The following is a 25,131-nucleotide window of genomic DNA, read 5'->3' on the forward strand; positions in this document are numbered from 1 at the left end:
ATCTGCCCATGTAGCCAACAGCTGTTTAGCCCCACCCAGTCACGCTGAAGTTGTAAGGAGTGTTTCAGCCCAGTGAATAAGACGCAATACAGGGCAGCCAATCAGAACAGAATTTACATATATCAATCTTAAAGGCACAGTCAACAGGTTTATTAAACCTCTTATGCTCGTGGGTATATTTCGGTTTTCCATCTGAATTTACAGGCCCAAATCGAAGGGCAAATTATTCAGTAACTGCATGAAATAAATGTAAATTTTAGGTATTTGTTTTTGTACAAGCTCCCCTTCAAATGAACAGAACATGTGTTTTATGATCATACACATATTGCTATATGCTCACAATTTACTGCTGAAAGCCAAAAATCTTAGACGCTCTTTGTATTATTTTATAAAAATAATTTTTACAGAGCAGATCACTGAAGAGACGCCATCTGAGATCCAGTTTGTAGCTCAGATTTGTGGAAAAATGGGTCGACTTTCAGTAGAAAAAAAAATTTTGAGTTCAGCTTCTTTTATTATAAGGGTTTAAAATTACATCACCCATCTATTTGACTGGAAAGAAGACAGTTACAGCTCCCATATGACACCCAGCTTTTGAATGAAGCTTATGAAATATGAAAGTTATGAAGTAAAGAATATGACAAAGTGTGTTTTGGAACCACCGGAGGTCTCAAGGAGTTAAAAGGTTCATTCTAATGGATAAAGAGAGGCTGGAAAATGGCCAGTCAAATATAAAAGTACTGTTGTGGGACAAAAACCCACAGAAATGAACTAATTTAAAAATATGCATCCCGGGGACCCCATTCCTGTCTTTTCCCTAGGGCCCCCTGAGGAGTGCTGGAGTAAGGCTCTGATTGGTGTCTAAACAATGCAGGTGCATTCAATACCATAATTAACAGAATGTCGATTCTCCATGATGCACATGGTCTCATATCACAATGTCACTATGCATTTTTACACCCTAAAACTGATACAAAATACCCAGAGGATTTGCAGGGATTCATGACCTAAAAGACAAAAGCCTTATTATGGCTTACTTCAATGTAATCTACTACAAAGATAATCAAAGTCCCTGAATCCAACCATAAACACAAACGTTAAGTGCAGAAAACCCAAGTGCATAAAACTAAAGTGCAGATAATATCAGAGTGTGCTGCCCTAAGTATTGTTTGAAGAGGTAAGTCTTTTGTTCATGGTGGAAAGAACAGAGAGACTGGTACTGTAAACTTAAAAAGAAAGCCCGTTTCACCACTGAGGGGCAAGAACGTGAAAGCAGAGGCCATACTTTATGGTCCAGCCTAGACGTCAGAGAAGGACATGCCAAGCAACCAGAAGTTAAAGCTGCAATATGTTACATTTTTTTGTTAAATTTGCCAAAGAAAAGTAGCGCTACTGAGTCAGGAGTGAAAACACGCTAAAACATGGTGCCTGCCAGTCTCCCTGTACAGCACGAAATAAACATTTTAAAGCCAGCAGTGTCAGATTGGATTTCACAGGTGTTTTCTGGGCCACATCATACATCCCTATTTATTATTATACATCAGTTAGTTCCAGCCACACAAGCTGATTGGTTGAGAAGCGCTCTAACCGCGCTGTTATTTCACCATAACATCACAGTATTTCACAAACACTGTATCACTCCACTGAGAGACTAAGCAACGACTTTGACAGCTGTAGGAGACGCTCAAGCCATTTGAACCTTTTTACTTCTTACTTTGCCACAAACAGAAAATGGACACTTTTAAGATCACATTTGACCGACAGCCGATTTGGTCAGACTCTGAAGATGAGACGACACTAAATTCCCAAACGGTCAGTTGGTCTGTGTGGAGCTGGAGAACGAACTGCCGGCTGTGCAGCGAGTGAGCAGAGTTTGTTACTCTGACGTAGCAGCAAGCTTCTTGTTAAGGAACTATAATTTGGTGGAAGGAACTGCGAACATTAAAACATATTAAACGCCGCGTTCACGGCCCAGTTTATTAATGTATTACTTTATTTATTTAACTGTTGTATAAAATATGGATGATCTACGGTACTTACCTTCGGCTTGTGCCTGTGACCAAATCACAGCCGTGATGTTATTTCACGATAACACACTCCCTCTGGTGTTCTATAACTTAAATATCACAGAATCAAGAAGAATGTCCAGCTCAGTGTTTACATCGCAAATGCAAAGTCAACATTATACTGATGAAAATACGATGACAAGAGTAGATAATTCATTCACCACCGTGTCGTTCACCAGTTTTGACTGAGTTCTTTGAATACTCCTTCAGCGTGCTCTCAGTCATCAGACTCATCCGCTCAGGGAAGCGGTCTGAAGCACAATCGGTGTTACAAAATGTTCTGCACGTTGCATGCAGTTACACGTTTCCACCAGAGAGGTCTCCAAATCCCCAAATGCACATAGTGTAGCTTTAAAATCACTGTGAATCAGACATCATAATGCATTTTACGTCCGTGCTGTGGTGTATTTCAGAGTGAAATGCAGCATTAGGAAGAGGCTCTGAGCTGGCTGACTATTTCTCTTGGTGAGAGATGGGGGTAGTTATTATTTCATGCCCACTGGAGTACAGGGGCATAATTAAAACTCAGAAGGTGTGGGGCAGAAGAGGTGTGCAAAAGTCTCTACACTTATTTCAAAGATTACACGAGTTTTGTCATTTAAATTGCATGGTATGATGAATCATGTTCAATATGACCAGGATTGATTTGAGGTTGTCTTACATGTTTCTGCTGAACTCTGACTCTCCACTCTGCTTTCAGTTCTAACATTATAGGCCTCAGTGAAATTAAATCAGAATCACGTTTCATTTCCATTATGAACAGCAAACATTCACCCAAACGTGCATTCCTTCCTTTATTTAGATGTTTTTTTTTCTTTCTGTTTATTATTATGTGATGAAGCATGTGCAAACCCAAACGTGGTTAACACAAGTGTGTTTGGATTTCAGCTCTCTCACCCAACCCGACTCCCGGCTCTTCTCCCGCACCCTCACGCAGCAGCTCCACCTCTGCTCCCCCACAAACAGGTACAACCTTACAGTTACACGCCTTCACTGACCATCACTGGTGTGGAAGTTCATCACTGGCGTGACCTACGACCTACAGAATAATGATCTTCTTTTTCTGTTTTGTGGTTTGCAGCTGGTTTAACTATAGAGGTCACACCAAGCCCCCCTACAAGCTCAAGTACAAGTCAGGTGAGTTATCTGTGATTGGTAATGTCACTTTATGCAATATTTATCTCTTCTTAGTGATTATTAGTGACTAATATGGACTACAGCAATTCTCTCATTGCTCCAACATTGTTATGTATACCTCTTATATGGTCAGCGACTGGAGGTGCCTGCTGTGCGTGAGCATGGAGAAGTAAATAAAGCGGACCAGGAGGTCAGTCAATTATATTTTGCCAGTCTCTGTCACTCTTTCTATTACTGTTTGTTTATTAACCCTTAGAAGTCTTGGGTTATACTGTCACTTTGCTTTGCTATTTTAAAGTAATGATGTATTTTAATACATAATGACATAGTTGAGTTAAATTTCCATTCAGTTTGAGTCTGCACTACTGACTTTGGTTTGTTTTGATGTGAACAAAACAACAAAAACATGGGAAAAAATAACAGACCTTGTTCTTTAAACAAGTCGTGACTACGCACGCATCAGTTTTTCTTTATATTCAAATGATAATAAGATTCACAGACGAATGTGGTGTTGATCGCACTTTCGACAGCACATCTTTGCTTGTTTCAATGAACAAACTGAGAAATAATAAGAGGGTTTCATGGCATTTACAGTTGTACACAACAGTTTAAACACTCCTTGTCAAATTACATGTTCTGTTGACTTTCTAATTGAAAATTAATTAACTTTCTAACTGAAAATTAATTAACCGTCTTCTACAGGGAACACTCCTCAATATGACTTTTTCAGCAACTTTTATTGGGGCACAATATGTTAAATTCCACAAATAAACAGTGATTGTGAATTAAAATGTGCAGGAGTCTTCTCGGTAGAGAATTATTATTTTATTATTATTATTATTATTATTTATGTGTATTTACTTATTTTCACTTAGAAAATCAACAAAACTTAATTTGCATATGACTATACACCAATGGCAACCGAGATTAATTAAATTGTTCAAAAACGTCAGTAATTTATCACTGCTTTCACAACAAAACCTCATATCTCTAATTTTGTCGTTTTTTTGTTTTTGACATAATATGAAAATGCTTGTTGAACTTTACATTGTTTGTAAATTTCATGAAGAATGGACCAAAAGAAATGGCCCAAAATGACTTGGAAAAAAGTCTGGTTCCATTGACTTACATTAAAAGTAAAGTTGTTTTTTTCTTCTCCTGTAAAGTTACCATTTGGAGATTGAGGTTTTGTTCCCACAGCAGCGCTGTGCAGTAACTAAGTGTCAAAAGACAGTTGTAAAGTATGTGTTCAGTAACATTAAACTTTCCCCTTCACTCCCATGTAGAGTCTAAAGAGACTTGTGGACTGGAAGCCACCTGAGAAGCGTAAGGTTTCCTCTGGCACTCTGACTCCTCGCCATGCCGCTCCTGCCACAGCTAGAGAGCCCATCACAGCTCAGAAGGACAGCACAGAACCCGGCCAGGGAAAGAAGCCTGGCCCACCTTCAGTGAAACCAGACAGTCAGACCCCAGCCACCGGAGTGGCCAAACCCGTCCCGCGGCCGCCCACCCAGCAAGCGCCGTGCACGGCCGAGATCAAAACCATTGGAGCCTTCCCACCCCTTATGAGGGCCGTCTCCTGGGATGCTGTGGGCTCCGTAAGGAACGGTGCGCCCAAAGGAGATGAGGATGGTCCTTTCCCGGAACTAAAATCTTCTGGCTACAAGGACTTCCCGGTGCCTCCAGTCCAGAAACTGTCCAAGCTGAGAGAGGTAATCAGTTCAATTCAGTTCATTTATATGGGGCTTTAAACCGCATTGTCATTAATCTGCATCACATAAATCCAGGTCTAGACCCCCAGTGAGCAAACGCTGAGAGTAACTATGACTTAAAAAGGATTTCACTGATTTTTCTAAATTTCCAGATAGCTTAATCATCAAAATTATTATATTATTTTTATATAATTATATTAAAGTTATTATATTATTCAAAGTGGTTTGATGGGCATCGATGCATCGCAGAGGAAATTACTAGCTCAAAATGATTTTCAATGGTTGTGACAGGAACCTGGGGTCATGATGTCTAGTACAACCATAGTGAACCTAAATGTCTTCTGAATTTCTACACCTAATGTTGGTAAAGGTTAAATAGTGGTGTATGAGAAAGAAATAACTTTTCTTTGGTTAATATTTTGCCTTAGCATGCCCTTCATGTACCTCTCTACCATGATTCGATTTAAAAAAGTATCATACAACAATGTGTTTGGCATCAGGCAATGTATCTGTGACCACTTCATGTAATAACTTTCTGTGAGGGAGTTTTTAGGGGCATTAAACTTTGTCGAACGTCTGGTTCCTGTCACCACCACTGTGAACAATTCTGACTCAGTAAGTTTCTCCAGAATGGATCCTTTCACATCACAGCACTTACATGACTTTGTTTACATCTTTTTAAAATATTTCATTATGCAGAAATGTTGAAAAATCAGCAAAAATCCTTTTTAAAGGGGGAAACTATCCTCCACTGGGCCATACTGGATAGTGGAATGACAACAAAAGTTCAAGACAGCTTAACAGGAGAACTCAGCCAAAACAGAACATTTACATGTAGTGAATAAAATAAAATAAAATAAAATAAATATAAAATAAAATAGAATAGAATAAAATACAATAAAATAAAATAAAATAGAATACAAAAAAATAAAATAAACATGCATTCCTACCATCACTCACTCATACACACACACACACAGTCATGCCTGTAACCTTTACATCGTGCGAAGTATGCGTCTAAAGTTAAAGTGCTGAGTGCAGCAGCAGTTAAAGGGTGTGTAGTGGCAAAGTAAGGGATCAGTGAGGTGACAGTCAGATAAGTGGGGTAATAAGGCAGGTAACTATTGCATCTGTAGGCCTCTGTTGATAAACATAAACTAGCCAAAACAAATTTACTATAAAATGAAATAGTGTTTGTATAAATTCAGAAAAAAGAAACACGCCAGTCACAACTGCATATGTGTACATATTTCTATATTGTGGTCTATTTACACAAAGTTAAGTTAGAGTCAGGAGTTTCTTCCATCATTTATGTTGAATAGACACTCCCAAAGTTTTACACTGTTGCACTGTATGTTTGCATTGGGTCGGTATGACCAACAGGTCAAAACAAGCTCAAAACAAAGTGTATGCTGTGCTCTGATTGGTGTTCTTGCTTTGCGCTTCTTTCGTTTTAACATATTACGTTTTCATGCACACATAAACCAAAAGGAACAACAGATTTCGTATAATGTAATGGAGTGAAAGTAAAAAGTCACTCAAAATGGAAATACTTCAGTAAAGTACAGATACACGAAAAAACTACTTAAGTACAGAAACGAATTACATTTACTTTCTTACTGTCAATCACTGCCAAAAACTGCATTTAAATGGCAGTTATAGAAATGTCACACCTGGCCTCCCTGGAATTATCTAAGATAAATCACCATCATCCTCTGTTAAACTCTGCTGTGTTATAATTTGTAATTAGCTACACATTAGCTTGAATCATTGCCTCACCAAAAAAAAAATCAGTGAAAAAAAAATGTCCCCTTACTCTAAACTTAGTCAATCAAACAAGGCATGTTTGGTGTCTGAACTTGGCTTTAATTTTGCACTGGAGCTATGAGGCTAATGTGGCTAAAACAGACTTCCATTACATTAGCCTTGCAACTTTAGCATGGAACTTTTTCCATTTCTTGGCTGATCAACTAAATTTGGGATAAGAAAACCAATCACAACATAGCAGGAGTTTAAAAGGGAGGTGATCACTGTCCATCTGTGGTAATTCTGGGGCAGCCAGGTGCATCAAGAGAGTGGATGGTACAAACAACGGGCTAATCTTAGGCTCTCTTGATGATTCAATTATTATTATTATTATTATTATTATTATTATTTTAATTTGATGTTACAACCTTTGTGTGACTCTTGTAGCTCACAGGGTTTTAGGACCCTTGGGGCAAGGTATGATGCAAGAAGTAACAGAGTTCAGTACTGTCTGTTCCTGTGATGGTCTAATGTGGTCAGATGACTATAGAAAGAAAACAATTCCAAGCTTATCTGAATCATGTGAGCTTGTTTGTCCTCTTTCAGGAACATAAGCTGATGAGGAACCAGAGCATCTCTGGGTCAAAGCTGCCGGACCTGAGTGAGACGGCTGAACAGGAGAGAGGTGCGACCCCAGCTGGCATTCATTCAGACCCTGTCTTTACATGAACCTGATGACCTTTTCTTCCAATGGAACTGTCTAAACATGTTATTACATACACACACCAGAAGATGGCAATAAACTTGTCATTATTAGTTTACAGGCCAACTGTAGATATCTTGTCAGAGAAGGTCAACAAGTGTGGACATTCTAAGCAGCACTAGTATGTACTAATTAGACTACTGTTTCTCAGTCCTGGTTGTGGAGAGCCCTGCCCTGCATGGATATGGATATAGTTAGATATAGACAGATTGGAAAACACTGTAAACAGACCAACATCTCACTTTGCTCTCTCATTCTCAGGTCCCTCCTCTCCTACAAGTAGCTCCCCAGCAGATGAGGAGTCGAAAGAGAAAGCAGATGCCATGCCCAACATATCAGACATCATGCTGCGCAAGCTCAAACTACACCGAGGCTTACCAGGCTGGTCAGCACACACTGCATTCACCATGTCATAAGCCCTCTACTGCATATCATATCGCTGCTGTCGGAACAAAACCTCGTATCTCCATTTTTGTCGTTTTCCAGTTTTTTTACATAATTTGAAAAAACCTTTTGTCCTTTATATTGTATCAAACTTTCATGATGAATGGGCCAAAAGAAACGGCCCAAAATTGCTTAGAAATATGTCTGGTTCCATTGACTTACATTAAAAGTAAAGAAGGTTTTGTTCTGACAACAGTGATATACAAACCTCAATTCCAAAAAATCTGTGAGTTTATATAAATATGATCATAAAAACGAAAAGCAGTGATTAGTAAACTCTGTTGGGCCTATATTAAATAAAAAAGGAGAAAAAACACAACATTTGATGTTTGAGCTTATAAACCGTTTAATATACCTTCATTACAAATTTGAGGCCTACAGCACATTCCAAAAAAGTTGGGACAGGAGCATGTTTACCTCTGTGTTACCTTTCCTTTTACCAACACTTAATTGTTCGGGGACTGGAGACATCAATTCATCCAGTTTTGAAAGTGCAGTTATTTGCCATCAGTCACACAACCTTCATATTCATATTTTTATAATGCACCATATGTTTTTTAATGGGAGACAGGTCTGGACTGCAGGGAGGCCAGTCTCAGACTTTCTGATTACACAACTATGCTGGTGGAGAGCGTGGAGAATGTGGCTTGGTGTTGTCATGTTAAAATGAACATGGACATCCCTGAAAAGTGTTGTTATATAGAATGCAGTGTATTTTTGTTCCACATTTCAGCCTTAATGGTGCCTTCACAGATGTGCAGGTTACCAATGTAATGGGCACTAATACACCCCTAGACCATGACAAAACCTGACTTTTGAACTTTATACTGGTAACAATCTGGATGGTTCTTTTCTTACCTGGCCTGGAGAACACAACATCCACTATTTCCATAAACAATCTGATGTGGTGATATACATAACGCGTATATCGTTGCTGTCCAGTGAAAAACATGTATCTCCTTTTTTTTGCGATTTTTTTTTCTGAATCATTTGAGCTCAACAGCTGTGTGAAAATTTGATGATGACTGGACCAATAGAAATGCTCCAAAATTTCTTAGAATAATTTTTTTTTCATTAATTTACATTGAAAGTAAAGAACATTTTTGCCCTCTCCTTTAAAGTTACTATTTTAGAGACACTTGTTTTTCATTGGACAACAACAAAATGCAGGTTTTTCGTGTAGTGCTATCTGACAGATTGAAGGTCACGGAGCATTCATCTGTGGCTTTTGGTCTTGCGCTTTACGCTTTATGCAAGGCTGTAATACCTAAAATCCTTGCATTCACTCATTGATGAAAGCTGTTCTCAAACCGCTAGATTTTTCGCTGACGCATTTTTTCCAAAATGGCAGTCTCAACTCATCCTTTCTCATAAAAGACCAGGGCCTTTATATCCAAACATGATTGCATCACCTGTTTGGGATGAACACCTGTTTTCAACATTTCACAATGTTCCAATTCTTAAATTGTCCCTGTCTCAACTTTTTGGGAACATGTTTATTTACAATAAGGTAAAACATCAAATATCTCATCTTTATACTGTTTTCTACTTTGCACTGTTTCCGCAGCAAATCACTGCTTTCTGTGTTTCTGTGTTTATTCGCATTTCACATACTATTCCAACTTCCTGGGAATTGAGGTTTGTAATACAGCATGCAGTACAGTTGAGCTATGTTATGTCAATAACTGAACCTTTGTGTTCTTTGTTCCAGCGCACCTCCTCTCACAGAGAAAGAAGTCGAGGTGGGTGTTTATCACCTTGTTTCAAACACTTTAACGTGTTGTGACTGTTATATCAGCGTGTGTTCTCCACTCAGCCTCTCTGGTGTGTGTCAGAGCAGCAAAGGAGGACAGATCAGCCCACCAGGGAGGGAGAGAGCGTTCATTAAACAAACGGTGATAGAGGAGGGATTATGAGGATGATTAGGAGGATCGTTTTTTATTAGACAACAATGAGTCATAGAGGTCATAACAGCACTAGTTGCCAGTTACAGTGCAACTGGCAGCTGCGCTGGCCGACGGTACACTGTGTCCCTGACTGAGGCTGTTTTGAAGGCACTGATGTATGGAAAGTCCATGGCATTCTGTCTGCACTCCCAAGCCTGGCTTAGGACGAGGCAATTTTGATGGGCCTTAGTGGTTTCCTGTCCCCTGTGAGGAAGCGCAAACATGCCTCTGTGGATACGATCTGCTCCCAGGATGACGCTAGCGAGCTGGACAGGGTCAAGGCCCAGGCTTCTGCTCTCTGTGTCTTCCCCTTAGACGCTCTGGCTCTGCTGTTTTCTACACTGCGCTTTGATCGCACAAGGGGCTTTCAGGTCATTTCTGCATTCCTCTCCATCGCCAGCTCTGCTTTGATCTTGCGCTTAATGGGCTGAATGCTACAGTGGGCATAACAGACAGGCGTTGCTGAAATCCTTGCCAATTTGTAGGGTTTCGTAGGAGGTATAGAGTTCATCAAATGCAAAACATCTTTTGTCTTGGCTTCCTCATATGGCATTCCAGCCATGTCAGTGGAACTTTTTATTACCTTTTTATGAGTTTCTGAGTATACTGCTGCTTTCATGTAAAGCCTTTCTGCATCTTTGTCATTTTTTACATGTTTGCATAATTTAACCTTTACCTTGTGTTAAAATTTTGAAATTAATAGAACAATAAAATGGCCTAAAATTACTTTTAAAAAATTGGCTACGTTTACTTTCATTATAAGTTAAGAAAGATTTTCCTTCCCCTGTAAATTTACCATTTTGGACATACAAGGTTTTGTTCTGACAGTGAGGATACATCAAATTAAATCAAATCAAATCACGTTTATTGTCACATCACATTTATACAGGTGCGAAGGTGAGTAAAAATCTTAGGTGCGTAGCTCCCTTGTAGAATTTAAATACAATAAAATATATATAAGAAAAAACAGATAAATATAAACACATTAGACTCTAAATATATACCCATATAAACCAGTATTGCACTGTTTCCAATGTACATTGTTTCCTGTTGGACTACTGTCTCCACACCTGGTTTCCTTGCATGCATATTAGGCCAGAAACATACCTCATGCTAGTATGCAAATGCAAAAACAACGCAAACACAACACTTCCATGTTGTTGCATTCTAAACTCTGTCAATGCAATTCATAAAGCAGCACAAGCGCAACCTGTAACAGTGCACATTGAGTCATTGGTCCATCGCTGCCGTTCTCATTTGCGTAGCTGCATCCTTACGGTACATTTCTGGATTTAGTGTCTCTTTTGTTGTTCTCAGAAATGACCCCCTCTCTCCCGCAGAATGCCTTTGTGCAACTGTCCCTTGCATTCCGCAATGACAACTACACGCTGGAGACCCGGCTGAAGCAGGCAGAGAGAGAGCGCAACCTCACAGAGGACAACACGGAGAAGGAACTGGAAGAGTTTAAAAACATGCTGAAGGTCAGCTACAGGAGATAAGAGGGGTGGTGGGGTGCACAATATATCATTTGTTACAGTGCTTTGAAAACATGCCAGTAAACCTCTGATGGTAAACACTGATATGAGCGAGGGTCTCATTTACCATGAATCTCATATCAGTTAAATTTGGTTCATGTGTTGTGTGAGTAACTAGGAGGGCGATTACTTTTTCACAGGGGTAATCCGTTCATTAGATTTCTATCCTTCTTAAAGAAATTATATATTTTTTAAAAACATGTTTCATAAAGTCCTTTTTGTCTAATATTACAGATCTAAAATCATTCACTGTAACAAATATGTAGTAATAGTGAAAATCATTACTGTAATATCAGCCTTTATAAGACTCTTATTATAAAACTTATTATAAGGCTATTTCACCAGGCTGCAAAATGACTCCTCTAACTAATCACAGCTCAACTATGAGCTGGGAGCATCAATGAACCTCAGTTGTAGTTGTGCCGAAGAGTGTTTAGTGTGAGTTTTAACAAATCAGTGATTTGATATGTGATATGATCCGATATCATATTCATTACGTACAGAGCTTTGTTTCGACACTCATTGTCCATTTTATCAGCTCCATTTATTATATAGGTGCACTTTGTAGTTCTACAGTTACAGACTGTAGTCCATCTGTTTCTCTGCATACTTTGTTAGCCCCCTTTTACCCTGTTCTTCAATGGTCAGGACCCACACAGGACCACCACAGAGCAGGTACTATTTGGCTGGTGGGTCATTCTCAGCACTGTAGTAGCACTGAAATGCTGGTGGTGTGTTAGTGTGTGTTGCGCTGGTCTGAGTGGATCAGACACAGCAGTGCTGCTGGAGTTTTAAAACACAACAGTGTCACTGCTGGACTGAGAATAGTCCACTAACCAAAAATATCCAGCCAACACTGTGGGCAGCATCCTGTGACCACTGATGAAGGACTAGAGGATGACTAATACAAACTGTGCAGCAGCAGATGAGCTATCGTCTCTGACTTTACATCTGCAAGGTGGACTGACAAGGCAGGAGTGTCTAATAGAGTGGACAGTGAATGGACACATGTTTAAAAACTGCTGTGTCTCTGATCCACTCAGACCAGCACAACACACAAACACACCACCACCACGTCAGTGTCACTGCAGTGCTGAGAATGATCCACCACCCAAATAATACCTGCTCTACTATAGTGGTCCTGACCTTTAAACAACAGGGTAAAAGGGGGCTAACAAAGTATGCAGAGAAACAGATGGACTACAGTCTGTAACTGTAGAACTACAAAGTGCACCTGTATAGTAAGTGGAGCTATTTTGTCTATATTGTGCAACCACAGTCAATGTATGGGGAATGGGACCCCTAAGAAGTGGCAAAACTCCCCAAGCCAAGATCACAGTTGTTGTCATAGTGTTATTTTTGTTGTTTTCCATTGCAGGGCACAGTGTCATTGTGGCAGAATGCCGAGCAGAGGGAGTCCTACCAGCGCCTCGTCGAGACTGTGGCTGTGCTGCACCGCTTGGCCAACCGTCTATCCAGCCGAGCCGAGATGGTGGGAGCAGTGCGGCAGGTGAGACTTGGCTAGTCCTCCGTTTGCTGGACCCCTGCTGCAAATCTCAGCGAGGAAGTTTCTGACACGCGCGAGTGTTCGTCCTTGTTTTCATGAGGGAAATGGGCCTCTCTTCGAGGGGCTTAAGGGGGCACAGGAATGTGTCTTTTTCCAACCGATATGTTTGTGAGAGATTTAGCCCAATGTTATGCTTGCCCTTAGGTTAATGTGCAAGCCAAAGTAAACTATGTGAATGGAGAGGTACTCAGTGGTATGTCTGTCGCCAGTGGCAACACTTTTAATGTTAGACTCTGCATGCCTCGGGGCCCGGCTGCGAGCATCTTTACCTCCATTAAACCGCTTTTTTCTAACTTATATTAGTACAGTTCTAATCAAATATGTCTACGAGAACGACTCCCTTTGAGAAGATATCAGTCATTCGGTTATCTTCTTTTCTGATTATACAACAGTTAGTTCCGGCCACGCAACCTGATTGGTTGAGAAGCGTTATTTCGCCATAACATCACACAAACACTGTATCACTCCACTGAGACGCCGTTGCTAAGCAACGACTTTGACAGCTGTAGGAGACGCTCAAGCCATTTGAACCTTTTTACTTCTTACTTTGCCACAAACAGAAAATGGACACTTTAAGATCACATTTGACCGACAGCCGATTTGGTCAGACTCTGAAGATGAGACGACACTAAATTCCCAAACTGTCATCACCACTGAGCAGCTTTTCAGTCGGCAGCTGTGACAGAAGAACAGCTAAACAACCTGGAATCAGCCAGAAATGAACCCAACACCATTCACCAAACGTGTAGTCTGATCTTCAGAGTCTGACCAAATCGGACTGAGCCATAAAACTGACCCAATAAACAACAAAAAGCTGCTCAGTGGTGACAGTTTGGTAATTCAGTGTAAGGAGATGGAGAAGGAACTGCTGGCTGTGCAGCGAGTGGGCGGAGCTCGTTACTCTGACGTAGCAACAAGCTGCTTGTTAAGGAACTATAATTTGGTGAAGGAACTGCGAACATTAAAACATATTAAACGCCGCGTTCACGGCCCAGTTTATTAATTTATTACTTTATTTATTTAACTGTTGTATAAAAGCCATAGGACACTCAAGGAGTGTGTTATCGCGAATAACATCACAGCTGTGATGATCTACGGTGACCAAATCACAGCCGTGATGTTATTCCGCCATAACACACTCCCTCTCGTGTTCCACTGCTTAATTATAGCACAACAGGAATCAGGAAGTCCTCACTGAGACCCAGCATGATTACAGCGCCACTTGATCTCTGATAAAGAAACCATCTCTGAAAACCCTTTCATGTGGAAAGATAAGAATGATTATGGGGCCTCAGACATATAGAGGATCTGCAGTTGTGAGGAAAAGAGCTAGCAAAAGGTACATGGGCAGACAAAGCAATGGAGACAGATAATAAGGGAAAATTCCACCGATTTATTTAGAAATTTCTGCATAATTAAAGATGAAGACAGTCAGTCAGAGTGTTGTGATCAGAAATGGTGATGACCAGGGGTCACAATGTCTACAATATATATACAGCCATTTTATTTGCTAACCAAAACGACTATTGAACTTGTTTTTGAGTTTTTTATATGTAACGTTGATTATGGTAAAATAATGATAAATGCAATTTCTGCATGTATCTCTCCACCATGAATATATGTTTAAAAAACATTTTATGCCCAAACAGTGTTTCAGGCACCAGCCAACATATTTGGGAGAATTTTGTGTAAAAACATACCGTGAGTTAGCATTCAGAACAATTCTGACTGGGAGGTTTAAGTTTTTAAACATGTGTCTATTCACTGTCCACTCTATTAGACACTCCTACCTTGTCAGTCCACCTTGTAGATGTAAAGTCAGAGACGATAGCTCATCTGCTGCTGCACAGTTTGTGTTGGTCATCCTCTAGTCCTTCATCAGTGGTCACAGGACGCTGTTGGCTGGATATTTTTGGTTTGGTGGACTATTCTCAGTCCAGCAGTGACACTGAGGTGTTTAAAAACTCCAGCAGCACTGCTGTGTCTGATCCACTCAGACCAGCGCAACACACACTAACACACCACCACCACGTCAGTGTTACTGTAGTGCTGAGAATGATCCACCACCCAAATAGTACCTGCTCTGTGAGGGTCCACGGGGGTCCTGACCACTGAAGAACAGGGTAAAAGGGGGCTAACAAAGTATGCAGAGAAACAGATGGACTACAGTCTGTAACTGTAGAACTACAAAGTGCACCTATATAGTAAGTGGAGCTGATAAAATGGACAATGAGCGTAGAAACAAGGAGGTGGTCATAATGTTATGCCTGATCGGTGTATAAAGTAACTGTGCATTAGCTTTTGCAGAAAAAAAGTTATTTGTTAAAATAGTTTGCTGCAGAGATTCTTTAATTTTTTGACAAAATATGTACAAATATGTACAAAATGTCATCAACACAATATGAAATTTGGCTAGGAGGGCCCTAAACGTTTGCACACAACTGTAGTATAAATCATAGTGCTAACATATCTACTGAATGCTGAGAAATAAAAGTTAGAAAGTCAGAAATAAAACAGGATAAAATCAACTCAAAACAAAACACGTTGAATGTCAGTTGTAACACATCCCCAAGTGTTGCCTTTGATAGCAATAAAGACATCAGTGAGTCTCGTTATTAATTCATTGCATTGGTGTTACAGGAGAAACGAATGAACAAGGCAACAGAAGTGATGCTGCAGTACGTGGAGAACCTAAAGAGGACATATGAGAAGGACCATGCAGAGCTGATGGAGTTTAAGAAACTAGCCAATCAGAACTCCAACCGCTGTTATGGTGGCTCCTTGGAAAGTGGAGGTGAGTGTTACAGTCGAAAAGTAAAATGTTCAAAAACTGAAAAGCAATTTCTGGTAACTGGTACTTCTACCTGTTTTATGAAAGCACACACTTCCATTGGTTGTTTTTTTTTGTCAGTTCAATGGAAAACCATGGACCGTATTACAGAAACTTCTAAATTCTGAAATCTTATCTGCTCAGTCACCATGACAACTTCAGTTAGGACTGAATTTAGGACAGAAGCTATTACAGTTCATAATCTTATCCTAACTCATAAGCATACAGGATTACACAAACATCCTAACTAGACAGAATTTCCTAAAGTCTGTCCCAACTTTCAGATAAACCCCAGAGTGTCCTAACTTCTTTTTTAACCACGTTTCTATTGTTTTATGCAGAGACAGACAGCAAAATTCACTGTAACTAACATAATGATGTTATATTTATCTACACTGAAAACGGTGCTGTGATTTAGGAGGGTTTTTTTTCTAACAGCGTTTTAAACATGTCTGACATTGCAGAGACAATCTCCACCATCTCCTCGTATTACCTTATTAACCTCTTAATGTTAATAAAAACTTGTCAGATAAAATATTACAGTGATGGTGGAGACAGAGCTGAATGCATTGTTGTTTTTCAGTAGGAATAATGTTAGCGCGGTTTGGGAAACTGAAACTGAAACTGGGGAGCGGCTATGCTCTGATGAACAGCACTAAGCGCTGACACAATCTTCTTAAAGTATTTCAGGCTTGAGTTTTGTTTGACCTTTTCTACATCAGTTACCACCACCCAAATAGTACCTGCTCTGTGAGGGTCCATGGGGGTCCTGACCACTGAAGAACAGGGTAAAAGGGGGCTAACAAAGTATGCAGAGGAACAGATGGACTACAGTCTGTAACTGTAGAACTACAAAGTGCACCTATATAGTAAGTGGAGCTGATAAAATGGACAGTGAGTTTAGAAACAAGGAGGTGGTCATAATGTTATGCCTGATCGGTCTATAACATGCTTGAATGCTTCCTGTTTTGTGGCACATTCTGAAAGCTACATGTTTTTATGCGTCTTTTATCTAGATGATGGAGTTCCACGTGCGTCGAGATCCATGTCTCTGACAATGGGAAAGGTATTGTGCCTTTGGTAGATGGTTCTTGTTTAAGTAAATGAAAGGTTGGAGAAATATTACATGGTTTGATTGTAATAAAGAAACAGTTTGTGTTTTGCCCCTCTAGGCGTTACCTAGAAGACGAGTCAGTGTGGCTGTGGTTCCGAAGTTCAATCTCCTGGTCCCTGGTCAGACCCCAACTACAACAGGCACTAGCCTTGGCCCTGGCCCCATCACTGGCCCGGGTGCACTTCCTGTACTGGTAGGCTCTCTTTCGACTGGCTCTTCCCATCTGTCACAACACTGTAGCCTTTGTGTCTACGTGTGTCAGGTGATTGATGATGCTTTATCAAAGTTGCTCTCACATGAGTAACTTCTAACGTCAGCACATCAATTAGAACCACTCGTCATTTGTCAAGATGCTGCAGTTTAAGCTGATTTTGTGGTGCCAAGGTTTGTGATTTTGTTCGTGTTTCTTATTTCGGTAACACTTTACTGTAGGGTGCTGTTCATAAGGCTACATGACACCTACATAAGCTTGTCATTACAACTGACATAACCCTACATAACTGTTTATAAATGCTTATTATAACAGGCGTCATCTGTCATAAAGGTTACTTTAGCTGACTTTGATCAAAATTGGCAAATGTAACCTTTATAGCAAATGACGATTATTGGAGCAAGCATTTATAAACAGTTATGTAGGGCTATGTCAGTTGTCATGACAACCTTATGTAGGTGTCATGTTGCCTTATGAACAGCACCCTACAGTAAAGTGTTACCCTTATTTCTCTATTTAGTGTGAGACAAACAGTGTGAAGAGCGATGCCGCTTCAGAACCAGCACAACAAGCTGCAGGAGAGTGAGTAAACAAATGAACTCTATATACTGTTGCTTTCATATCAAAATCTTGTAACTTGTCATTTTTGGTCCCTTTCACTTTTACCCCATTTGGACCAATAGAAATGTTTCAAAATTAAAGATTCTGTTACATTAAAGTATGTTAAAGTGAAGAACTTTATTTCTTTTCTCCTGAGAAATATCCAGTACCAGTGCAAAAAAGCACACCCTCGAATGTCCAGCTCTGCAAAAATGTTCAAGACCAAGGTCATTTACTGTTGTTTCAAAACAATGTGATGGCTGCAGTCTCGGACACTATGTACATGGAGTTCCTTTATCAAGATATCTTGCTGCGCTGCAGGATATTTTGTTTGTTTGTCTGGCCTTCAGGAAGCCTATCTGAAGGAGTGGGTCAGTAAATGATTTAGAACAGGAAGCGTGGGCCTTATAAAGGACTGCAAATTATGCAACTCCCCCCAAAAATTTTTTAGCAGGTTCAAAATAGTACCAGAGCATTCCGCGAAAGCCCCAGCTGCAGCTGGTTTTACATGCTATTCTGAGATTTAATCTAAACATTTGGGCTGGAGCGTTTGACAAAGTCCAGGCTTCGGGCCTGGCGCCCACTCTTGTTAATAAGGTGAGACTAAAAGGCCCCTTATGCCATGTACATCCATGCCAAAGGCCTTAGCTATGAAAGAGAATAACAACTACTTTGAAGTGCGTGTCTTTTAAAGCAAGGGACATTTTTAACACTCCCTGTGTACAGCTTATGACTTCAACATTGTTTTTTGGACATTTAGCCTCCCAAGTGTGTGCCACTTTAACCCGTGTCCCAGCTGCTTCATTAAAGTGAGGGCCAAAGGGTTTAGTGTCATTTTGCGCAACGGTCTGCGTAATGGCTTATGTTTATAGCTCCAATGCTAACTCCTCTTTACTCTTCCAAAACAATGCAGTGGAAAAGTTCCGAGCGAGCAGGAAGGTGAGGCAGCCGCACCGCTCAAAGTTTCCTGCAGCCTGGAGGAGATCAGAGCGGAGATCAAGGCCAAGATCGAGGAGGAAGCCTACAAAAAAGGGTAACACCTATAAGGTTGATTCCACCCAAATACACACATGAATATGAATCTTGGCAAGATGCATCCATCACAGTCTGACAGTCCAACCACTGCAGCTCAAAATAACTGGCTAATACTGGCAAATCTACATTAATGTAGAATGATAAATGTAGTTCCACAAATGTAACCACACACACCCATCAGGCATAACATTATGTTTCTACACTCATTGTCCATTTTATCAGCACCACTTACTACATAGGTGCACTTTGTAGTTCTACAGTTACAGACTGTAGTCCATCTGTTTCTCTGCATACTTTGTTAGCCCTCCTTTACCCTGTTCTTCAGTGGTCAGGACCCCCATGGACCCTCACAGAGAAAGTACTATTTGGGTGGTGGATCATTCTCAGCACTGCAGTAACACTGACGTGGTGGTGGTGTGTTAGTGTGTGTTGCGCTGGTCTGAGTGGATCAGACACAGCAGTGCTGCTGGAGTTTTAAACACCTCAGTGTCACTGCTGGACTGAGAATAGTCCACCAACCAAAAATATCCAGCCAACAGTGTCCTGTGGGCAGTGTCCTGTGACCACTGATGAAGGACTAGAGGATGACCAACACAAACTGTGCAGCAGCAGATGAGCTATCGTCTCTGACTTTACATCTACAAGGTGGACTGACAAGGTAGGAGTGTCTAATAGAGTGGACAGTGAGTGGACACAGTGTTTAAAAAGTCCAGCAGCACTGATGTGTCGGATCCACTCAGACCAGCACTACACACACTATCACACCACCACCACCACGTCAGTGTTACTGCAGTGCAAATAGTACCTGCTCTGTGAGGGTCCATGGGGTCCTGACCACTGAAGAACAGGGTAAAAGGGGGCTAACAAAGTATGCAGCCCTTATTGGCTGCCTACCAGCAAGCCTGGTACACCCTCACACAACACACAGTAACTACTGGAGGCCGGGAAGAGTTTGTTTAGTTTGGTAGCCAAGTGAAGACGCTGGCCTGACTTTCAGGATTGGACTCTAACTGATACAGCAAAACCGACGCCATTGGAAAAATAGGCACACCAGTGTTTACAGCTACTCAGGAGAGAAGGGTCTGTCTGCAGACTGCAACACAGGGGCAGAACATATAGGGGCCTAACCGCTCTGACAGTTGACTAATCGGAACAGAGAGGGCGAGCTGACCAACCAGAGTACACTAGGCTCATCAGGAGTGGGCGCTTAAAGACACAGGAGCGTTTCAGACAGAGGGTGAATAGAGATGTACAGTATGAGAAAAATAATGTGTTCTGGAACATTGAAGCATGTAAATCTATTCTATTAAACCCAAAAAATATAATTATGAACACTAAAAACAAGCATAATACTTCCCCTTTAAATGACTGAATCCAGTAATTAGAAGGGGTGCCTGGATACTGTTGGACGTATATTGGAACAGTCCTCACAATCACATATTACAGCATTCCTGATGTGTATATGTATTTATATCTACAGGTATCAGGAAGGACTGAAAAAGCTTAAGGAGCTTCAGGAGGTCAAGGAGGAGGAAGAGAAGGCAGAAGAGAAGCTGATGGAGGCTGAAGAGATAACTGGAGATGAGTTGGAAAAAGAAAAGAAGCCAAACAGGTAATTATGCCTTATTATCCTATTCTTTAAGGCCAGTTTTTTCCCAAGTCAGTTCTTACGAATCCCACAGATGATCTGTGGCTCTGCTGTCTGTACCAGGTTCCAGCACACCTGAGCCAAGCAACGAAGAACCGAAAAACTGGTTCAGGTGTGCTGGGAGCTGCTAGAGAGCAAGAGTGCGGACTGTCTGTATGTCCCTCAAGACTGGGTTGGGAAACACTGTATAAGACAACATTAAAATGGCAAATGGATATTGATGATCTGTGTCGACCATTTTCAACATCACATTTTATCGTTACAGTAGGTATGAGGAAGCACTGGAAGTCCTTGACCGGATTTGTCCGAAGATCTTCAAACGGAATAGGACTCTGTGGATTGTTCTTACCTTATTCTTAGTTTTATTCTTTGTGGTCAATCTCGTACATTTCTTCAGCAACCACTACAGTGTCCAAGGGGACACGTCGGCAGAGAAGTCCGCCGTTCCAGGCAAGAAGAAGTTTTTAGGACTGCACGTAGGATCTAAGAATCCCACTCCAGAGTAACACCGAGTCTACACACCTCCACGTTTCAAAGACAGTCTGAGGAGTTCGTTGAACTTTGGAACTGAACTTGGGGATCTATGAATCACGAATAATTCAGTCTAGAGCTGTTTTAGGGAAGCGTTCGAAGTCAAAAGGGTAACATGGCAAAATCACCTACTTTTCTTTAGGGACCAAGTGGGCTTGTAACGTACCATCATTTGAGTATAGATTTATTAGGTGTTCTACTTCACCTAGAGAGAATAATGTGGTTTTATCTTTGGCTACCAGCATTTCCTAAAGCTAATGTACCATTTGAAAGATACACATTATATTACCACTCAAACTTTACTATTGTACTTCTCAGGTTTTATGAGATGAAATAAGAAATATAGTATATATTTAAAAGAGCTTTAATCTTTGGTATGGGTTTTAAAATCTTTGCTAATGTCTACATGGTCTATTTGATTTGACATTCCAAGGTAGCTGCTGAAGTGCAATATTTTTGCAACACATATTTGCCATTTTGATTTGATTGTGTTGAATTGTGTCCTTGCAGCACAATGGTGTGAACAATTTTTTCCAGAAATTTTAGAGAGCACTTTGAATTAGCATGAGAGATTTCTGTCATCCTTTTAGATATTTGCACACGTGTGTTAATGGTTGTGCCACTCCACCTTTTAATAAAGGTGTCTTTAAAAACACGCTCAGTAATTTGAAGATTCAAATGAAATTCACAGCCCTTCATATTTTCCAGAAGATCACACACATTATACAACAGTTAGTTCCGGCCACGCAAGCTGATTGGTTGAGAAGCGCTCTAACCGTGCTGTTATTTCGCCATAACATCACAGGTTTTTTCACAAACACTGTATCACTCCGCTGAGACGCTGTTGCTAAGCAACGACTTTGACAGCTGTAGGAGACGCTCAGGACATTTGAACGTTTTCACTTGTTACTTTGCCACAAACAGAAAATGGACACTTTTAAGATCACATTTGACCGACAGCCGATTTGGTCAGACTCTGAAGATGAGACTACACTAAATTCCCAAACGGTCAGTTGGTCCGTGTGGAGCTGGAGAACGAACTGCCGGCTGTGCAGCGAGTGGGCGGAGCTCGTTACTCTGACGTAGCAACAAGCTGCTTGTTAAGGAACTATAATTTGGCGGAAGGAACTGCGAACATTAAAACATATTAAACGCCACGTTCACGGCCCAGTTTATTAATTTATTACTTTATTTATTTAACTGTTGTGTAAAAGCGATAGAACACTCGAGGCCATGTGTTATCGCGAATAACATCACGGCTGTGATGATCTACAGCAACCAAATCGCGATAACACACTCCCTCTCGTCTTCTATTGCTTAAGTATTGTAATGCATTAACCACTGCATTCTTATTAGACTACAACGGCTGTGGCAAACATTCACCAACTATTCCTTTTTTTAAAAACACATAACCTGTACTTCCACTTTATGAGGTCCACCTACCTTATAGCTCCACTATATAGGTGTATATAACAGACCGTAGCCCATCTGTTGTCTTGCGCAGTTTGATGTCCACCCTCTACCTAATTTATCATTGGTCAGTTTATGCACAGGTATTATATGGGTGATGGATCATTCTTAATATAGCAGTCACACTGACATGGGCTACAGTCTGTAACTGTACATGTACAAGAAGAACCTACAGAGGAGAAACTTTAATAAAGTTAACAGTATTTAACTGTGATAATCTAGAGATGAACTGATAAACTAAAGGAAAAATCCTAATAAATGAACAGTGAATGAATGGAGTGCAGATGTTTGCAGACAGGTGTACTGCATAATACAATTAATATTCTACCATGCTCTGTGGCATATATAGATAAACTGACCAGGTCCAGTTAACTTCAAATTTGGTTAAAGACGGCAAGAGGACAAGTGACTTTGAGAGCGAGTTCATTAATGGTGTTGCTGAAGCAGCAGCTTTATTAATAAGGGCTGCTCAACAGACTAGTGTTTCAATAGGAACATTGATTAAAGTCACATCTGCATTTAGAACTGTGGGGAAAACATCAGTAAACATGGTTGTGGCCTAAAGCACATATTCAATGTCTGATGTTCGTGCTTTACTGGAATATGGAAAAACAGAAGAGCAACTGTTCCTCAGGTGACTGAGAATGTCAATGCAGGACGTGCTCAGACTGCGAGAACAGTTTATCTGCATCTACACAAATGTGGGTATTATAGTAGGGTTCAGTGCATAAACCACTCATTACAAAGACAAACGCACATTTGAGAGTTCAGTGGTAAAAACTAGGGGTGGGAATCACCAAAGGCTGCACGATACGATGTTATCACGATACTTAATTCACAATACAATATTATTGTGATGTATTATGATTTATTATTATTTATTCTCTAAGATTTATTATTTTTTTATTATCTTTTTTTATCACCAGTCTCCTGTGAGATAATGCACTATTATAGTCACATAGGAATCCACTGCCCTCGACGTTCAAGCATCACAAGTTACGCTTGGGTACGACTGTGTTGGTGAAAAAAACATTCCAGTGTCTTTGCTGTTGATTTTTTCTACGTTATAAGAACGCAGGTCTTTGCACTTGACGTACGTCATGAACTGTGTTATTTTCTTAGCTTGTTCGGAATTTAAAAGGTAGCTTTGTCAAGCTAAGTGTGTCCAGTGTTCTCTGGTTTTTCAGTGGAGCTGATTTAATGTTGCCTTTGCTTATTCGCCAGCTTCTTGTTCAGCCTTTCCCCTTCTAAATGGGGCAGCAGTTATTTTCTGGCACTTCAAGCGTGAGAATGTAACTGCTGCATCGTTTAAGGTGGAACAGGAAAATGTAAAAAGGAAGCTGATGAATAGGAAGCCAACTTCAGCCTCATTTGCCATCATCGGTTAACTCTATCTTGTGAGGTGAGCCCTCGTGTTCAGAGTATTCCCAGAGTATTTTACTTTTTATTTGCTGCCGTGGTTTGAATCCACTTGTCCTCTTAGAGGGAGCACTGACTGCTCATCTTCAGAAATGAAACATTTCTATCCTGATGAGAGTGTGAGAGTTTAATGAGTATGAACATGAAGTAAATCATAAGCTTTGGCCTTCATAGACACCAGGGACCATATTACAGAAACTTCCTATCTTTACGTCTTAAGATCTGACAGGTCAAGATAAGATTTTTCACAAATTCATATTACAGAAGCAAATCTGATCTTAATTTAGGAATCTTATCTTACAGCATCTTATCACTTATCTCGTTTGATCGAAGTCCACAATCAACTGTTGTGTCTGTTACCTAGCAACTGACCACACGCACACAGCTGAAACATAAACATGTGATCAAGCTAACGTTACTGGTGTAAGAAAGTTAAATAAAACTAAAGCGTGATAAACTGAAAGTTATAAATATTGTGAGCGCCCCCTGCTGTTTATCAAAGTCGCTGCTCCCCAGTTTCAGTCTCCATTTCCCAAACGCTTCAGTCGAGCGCGCTAACGTTATTCCTCCTAATAAACAGACACACGTTCAGCTCCGTCTCCTCATTATTCACCACCTTCACTGTAATATTTTATCATCAACATTACCACACGAAGGTAATCAGAGGGACGGTGGAGATCGAGTCTGCAGCGTCTGAGATTTTAAACGCTGTTAGAAAAGAAAACAGCACAGTTTTCAGTGTAGATAAATGTAGCGTCATTATTCTACTTATAGTGAACTGTGCTGCCAGAAGTTAAGACAGATCTGGGGTTGGCTTAAAATTAGGACAGAATTTAGGAATTTTGTCTAGCTAGGATGTTTCTGTAATACTGTTTTCTTATCGCCTTCCACCCAGTGACTGCTGGGATAGGCTCCAGCTCCCCCCGCGACCCAGAAGGATAAGCGGCCCTAGAAGATGTGTGTGTGTTTTCTTATTTGGAGTTAATGATAAGATTATAAACTTAAGAACTGTTGTTCTGTTATAGCTACTGTCCTAAATTCTGACAGACTGTGGACCACCATCATCAAAACACAAAAAGTGGGGAATATCTGTTGGGTGAATGGCGTTCCAGTATAGTTCTAGATACTTGTAGAATCTACGCCAAGCTGTTCTGGTGGCTCGTGGTGGCCGAGCATGTTACGATGACACTTTACATTGTTTTTTTTTTTCTTTCCGTCTGAACTTATTTTGCCATTGAGTTTCTGTATTAGGCAGCAGTTTGTGCCGCACATGGACTTTCGCCATGAGGTCATATTTTGCAAGCATCAGCAGGGGGTAAAACTGCACAATCCATTCTGATATGAGAGCTGCTGAGTC

At 40.5% G+C, this 25,131-nt stretch overlaps 1 protein-coding gene across 2 annotated transcripts in view; it reads left to right on the plus strand.

Annotated features, from left to right (window-relative positions):
• mrvi1 (murine retrovirus integration site 1 homolog) overlaps positions 1 to 21,538 on the plus strand; it is a 35,751-nt gene extending 14,213 nt beyond the window's left edge. Inside the window, exons 6-21 of one of the 2 annotated variants that reach the window (XM_036586933.1) lie at positions 2,955 to 3,032; positions 3,148 to 3,203; positions 3,337 to 3,393; positions 4,490 to 4,915; positions 7,268 to 7,346; positions 7,686 to 7,809; positions 9,580 to 9,610; positions 11,155 to 11,295; positions 12,728 to 12,859; positions 15,557 to 15,710; positions 16,763 to 16,812; positions 16,919 to 17,053; positions 17,592 to 17,653; positions 18,585 to 18,704; positions 20,187 to 20,318; positions 20,620 to 21,538. In XM_036586933.1, coding sequence (XP_036442826.1) covers positions 2,955 to 3,032; positions 3,148 to 3,203; positions 3,337 to 3,393; positions 4,490 to 4,915; positions 7,268 to 7,346; positions 7,686 to 7,809; positions 9,580 to 9,610; positions 11,155 to 11,295; positions 12,728 to 12,859; positions 15,557 to 15,710; positions 16,763 to 16,812; positions 16,919 to 17,053; positions 17,592 to 17,653; positions 18,585 to 18,704; positions 20,187 to 20,318; positions 20,620 to 20,860 — 2,018 coding nt within the window. In that variant the 3' untranslated portion in view covers positions 20,861 to 21,538. The remainder of the gene's footprint in view (positions 1 to 2,954; positions 3,033 to 3,147; positions 3,204 to 3,336; positions 3,394 to 4,489; positions 4,916 to 7,267; positions 7,347 to 7,685; positions 7,810 to 9,579; positions 9,611 to 11,154; positions 11,296 to 12,727; positions 12,860 to 15,556; positions 15,711 to 16,762; positions 16,813 to 16,918; positions 17,054 to 17,591; positions 17,654 to 18,584; positions 18,705 to 20,186; positions 20,319 to 20,619) is intronic. The other variant, XM_036586935.1, reaches the window with a different exon arrangement.
• Positions 21,539 to 25,131: the final 3,593 nt, after the last annotated feature.

This window comes from Colossoma macropomum, unplaced genomic scaffold (assembly GCF_904425465.1).
Source record: "Colossoma macropomum unplaced genomic scaffold, Colossoma_macropomum, whole genome shotgun sequence".
Lineage (NCBI taxonomy): Eukaryota > Metazoa > Chordata > Actinopteri > Characiformes > Serrasalmidae > Colossoma > Colossoma macropomum.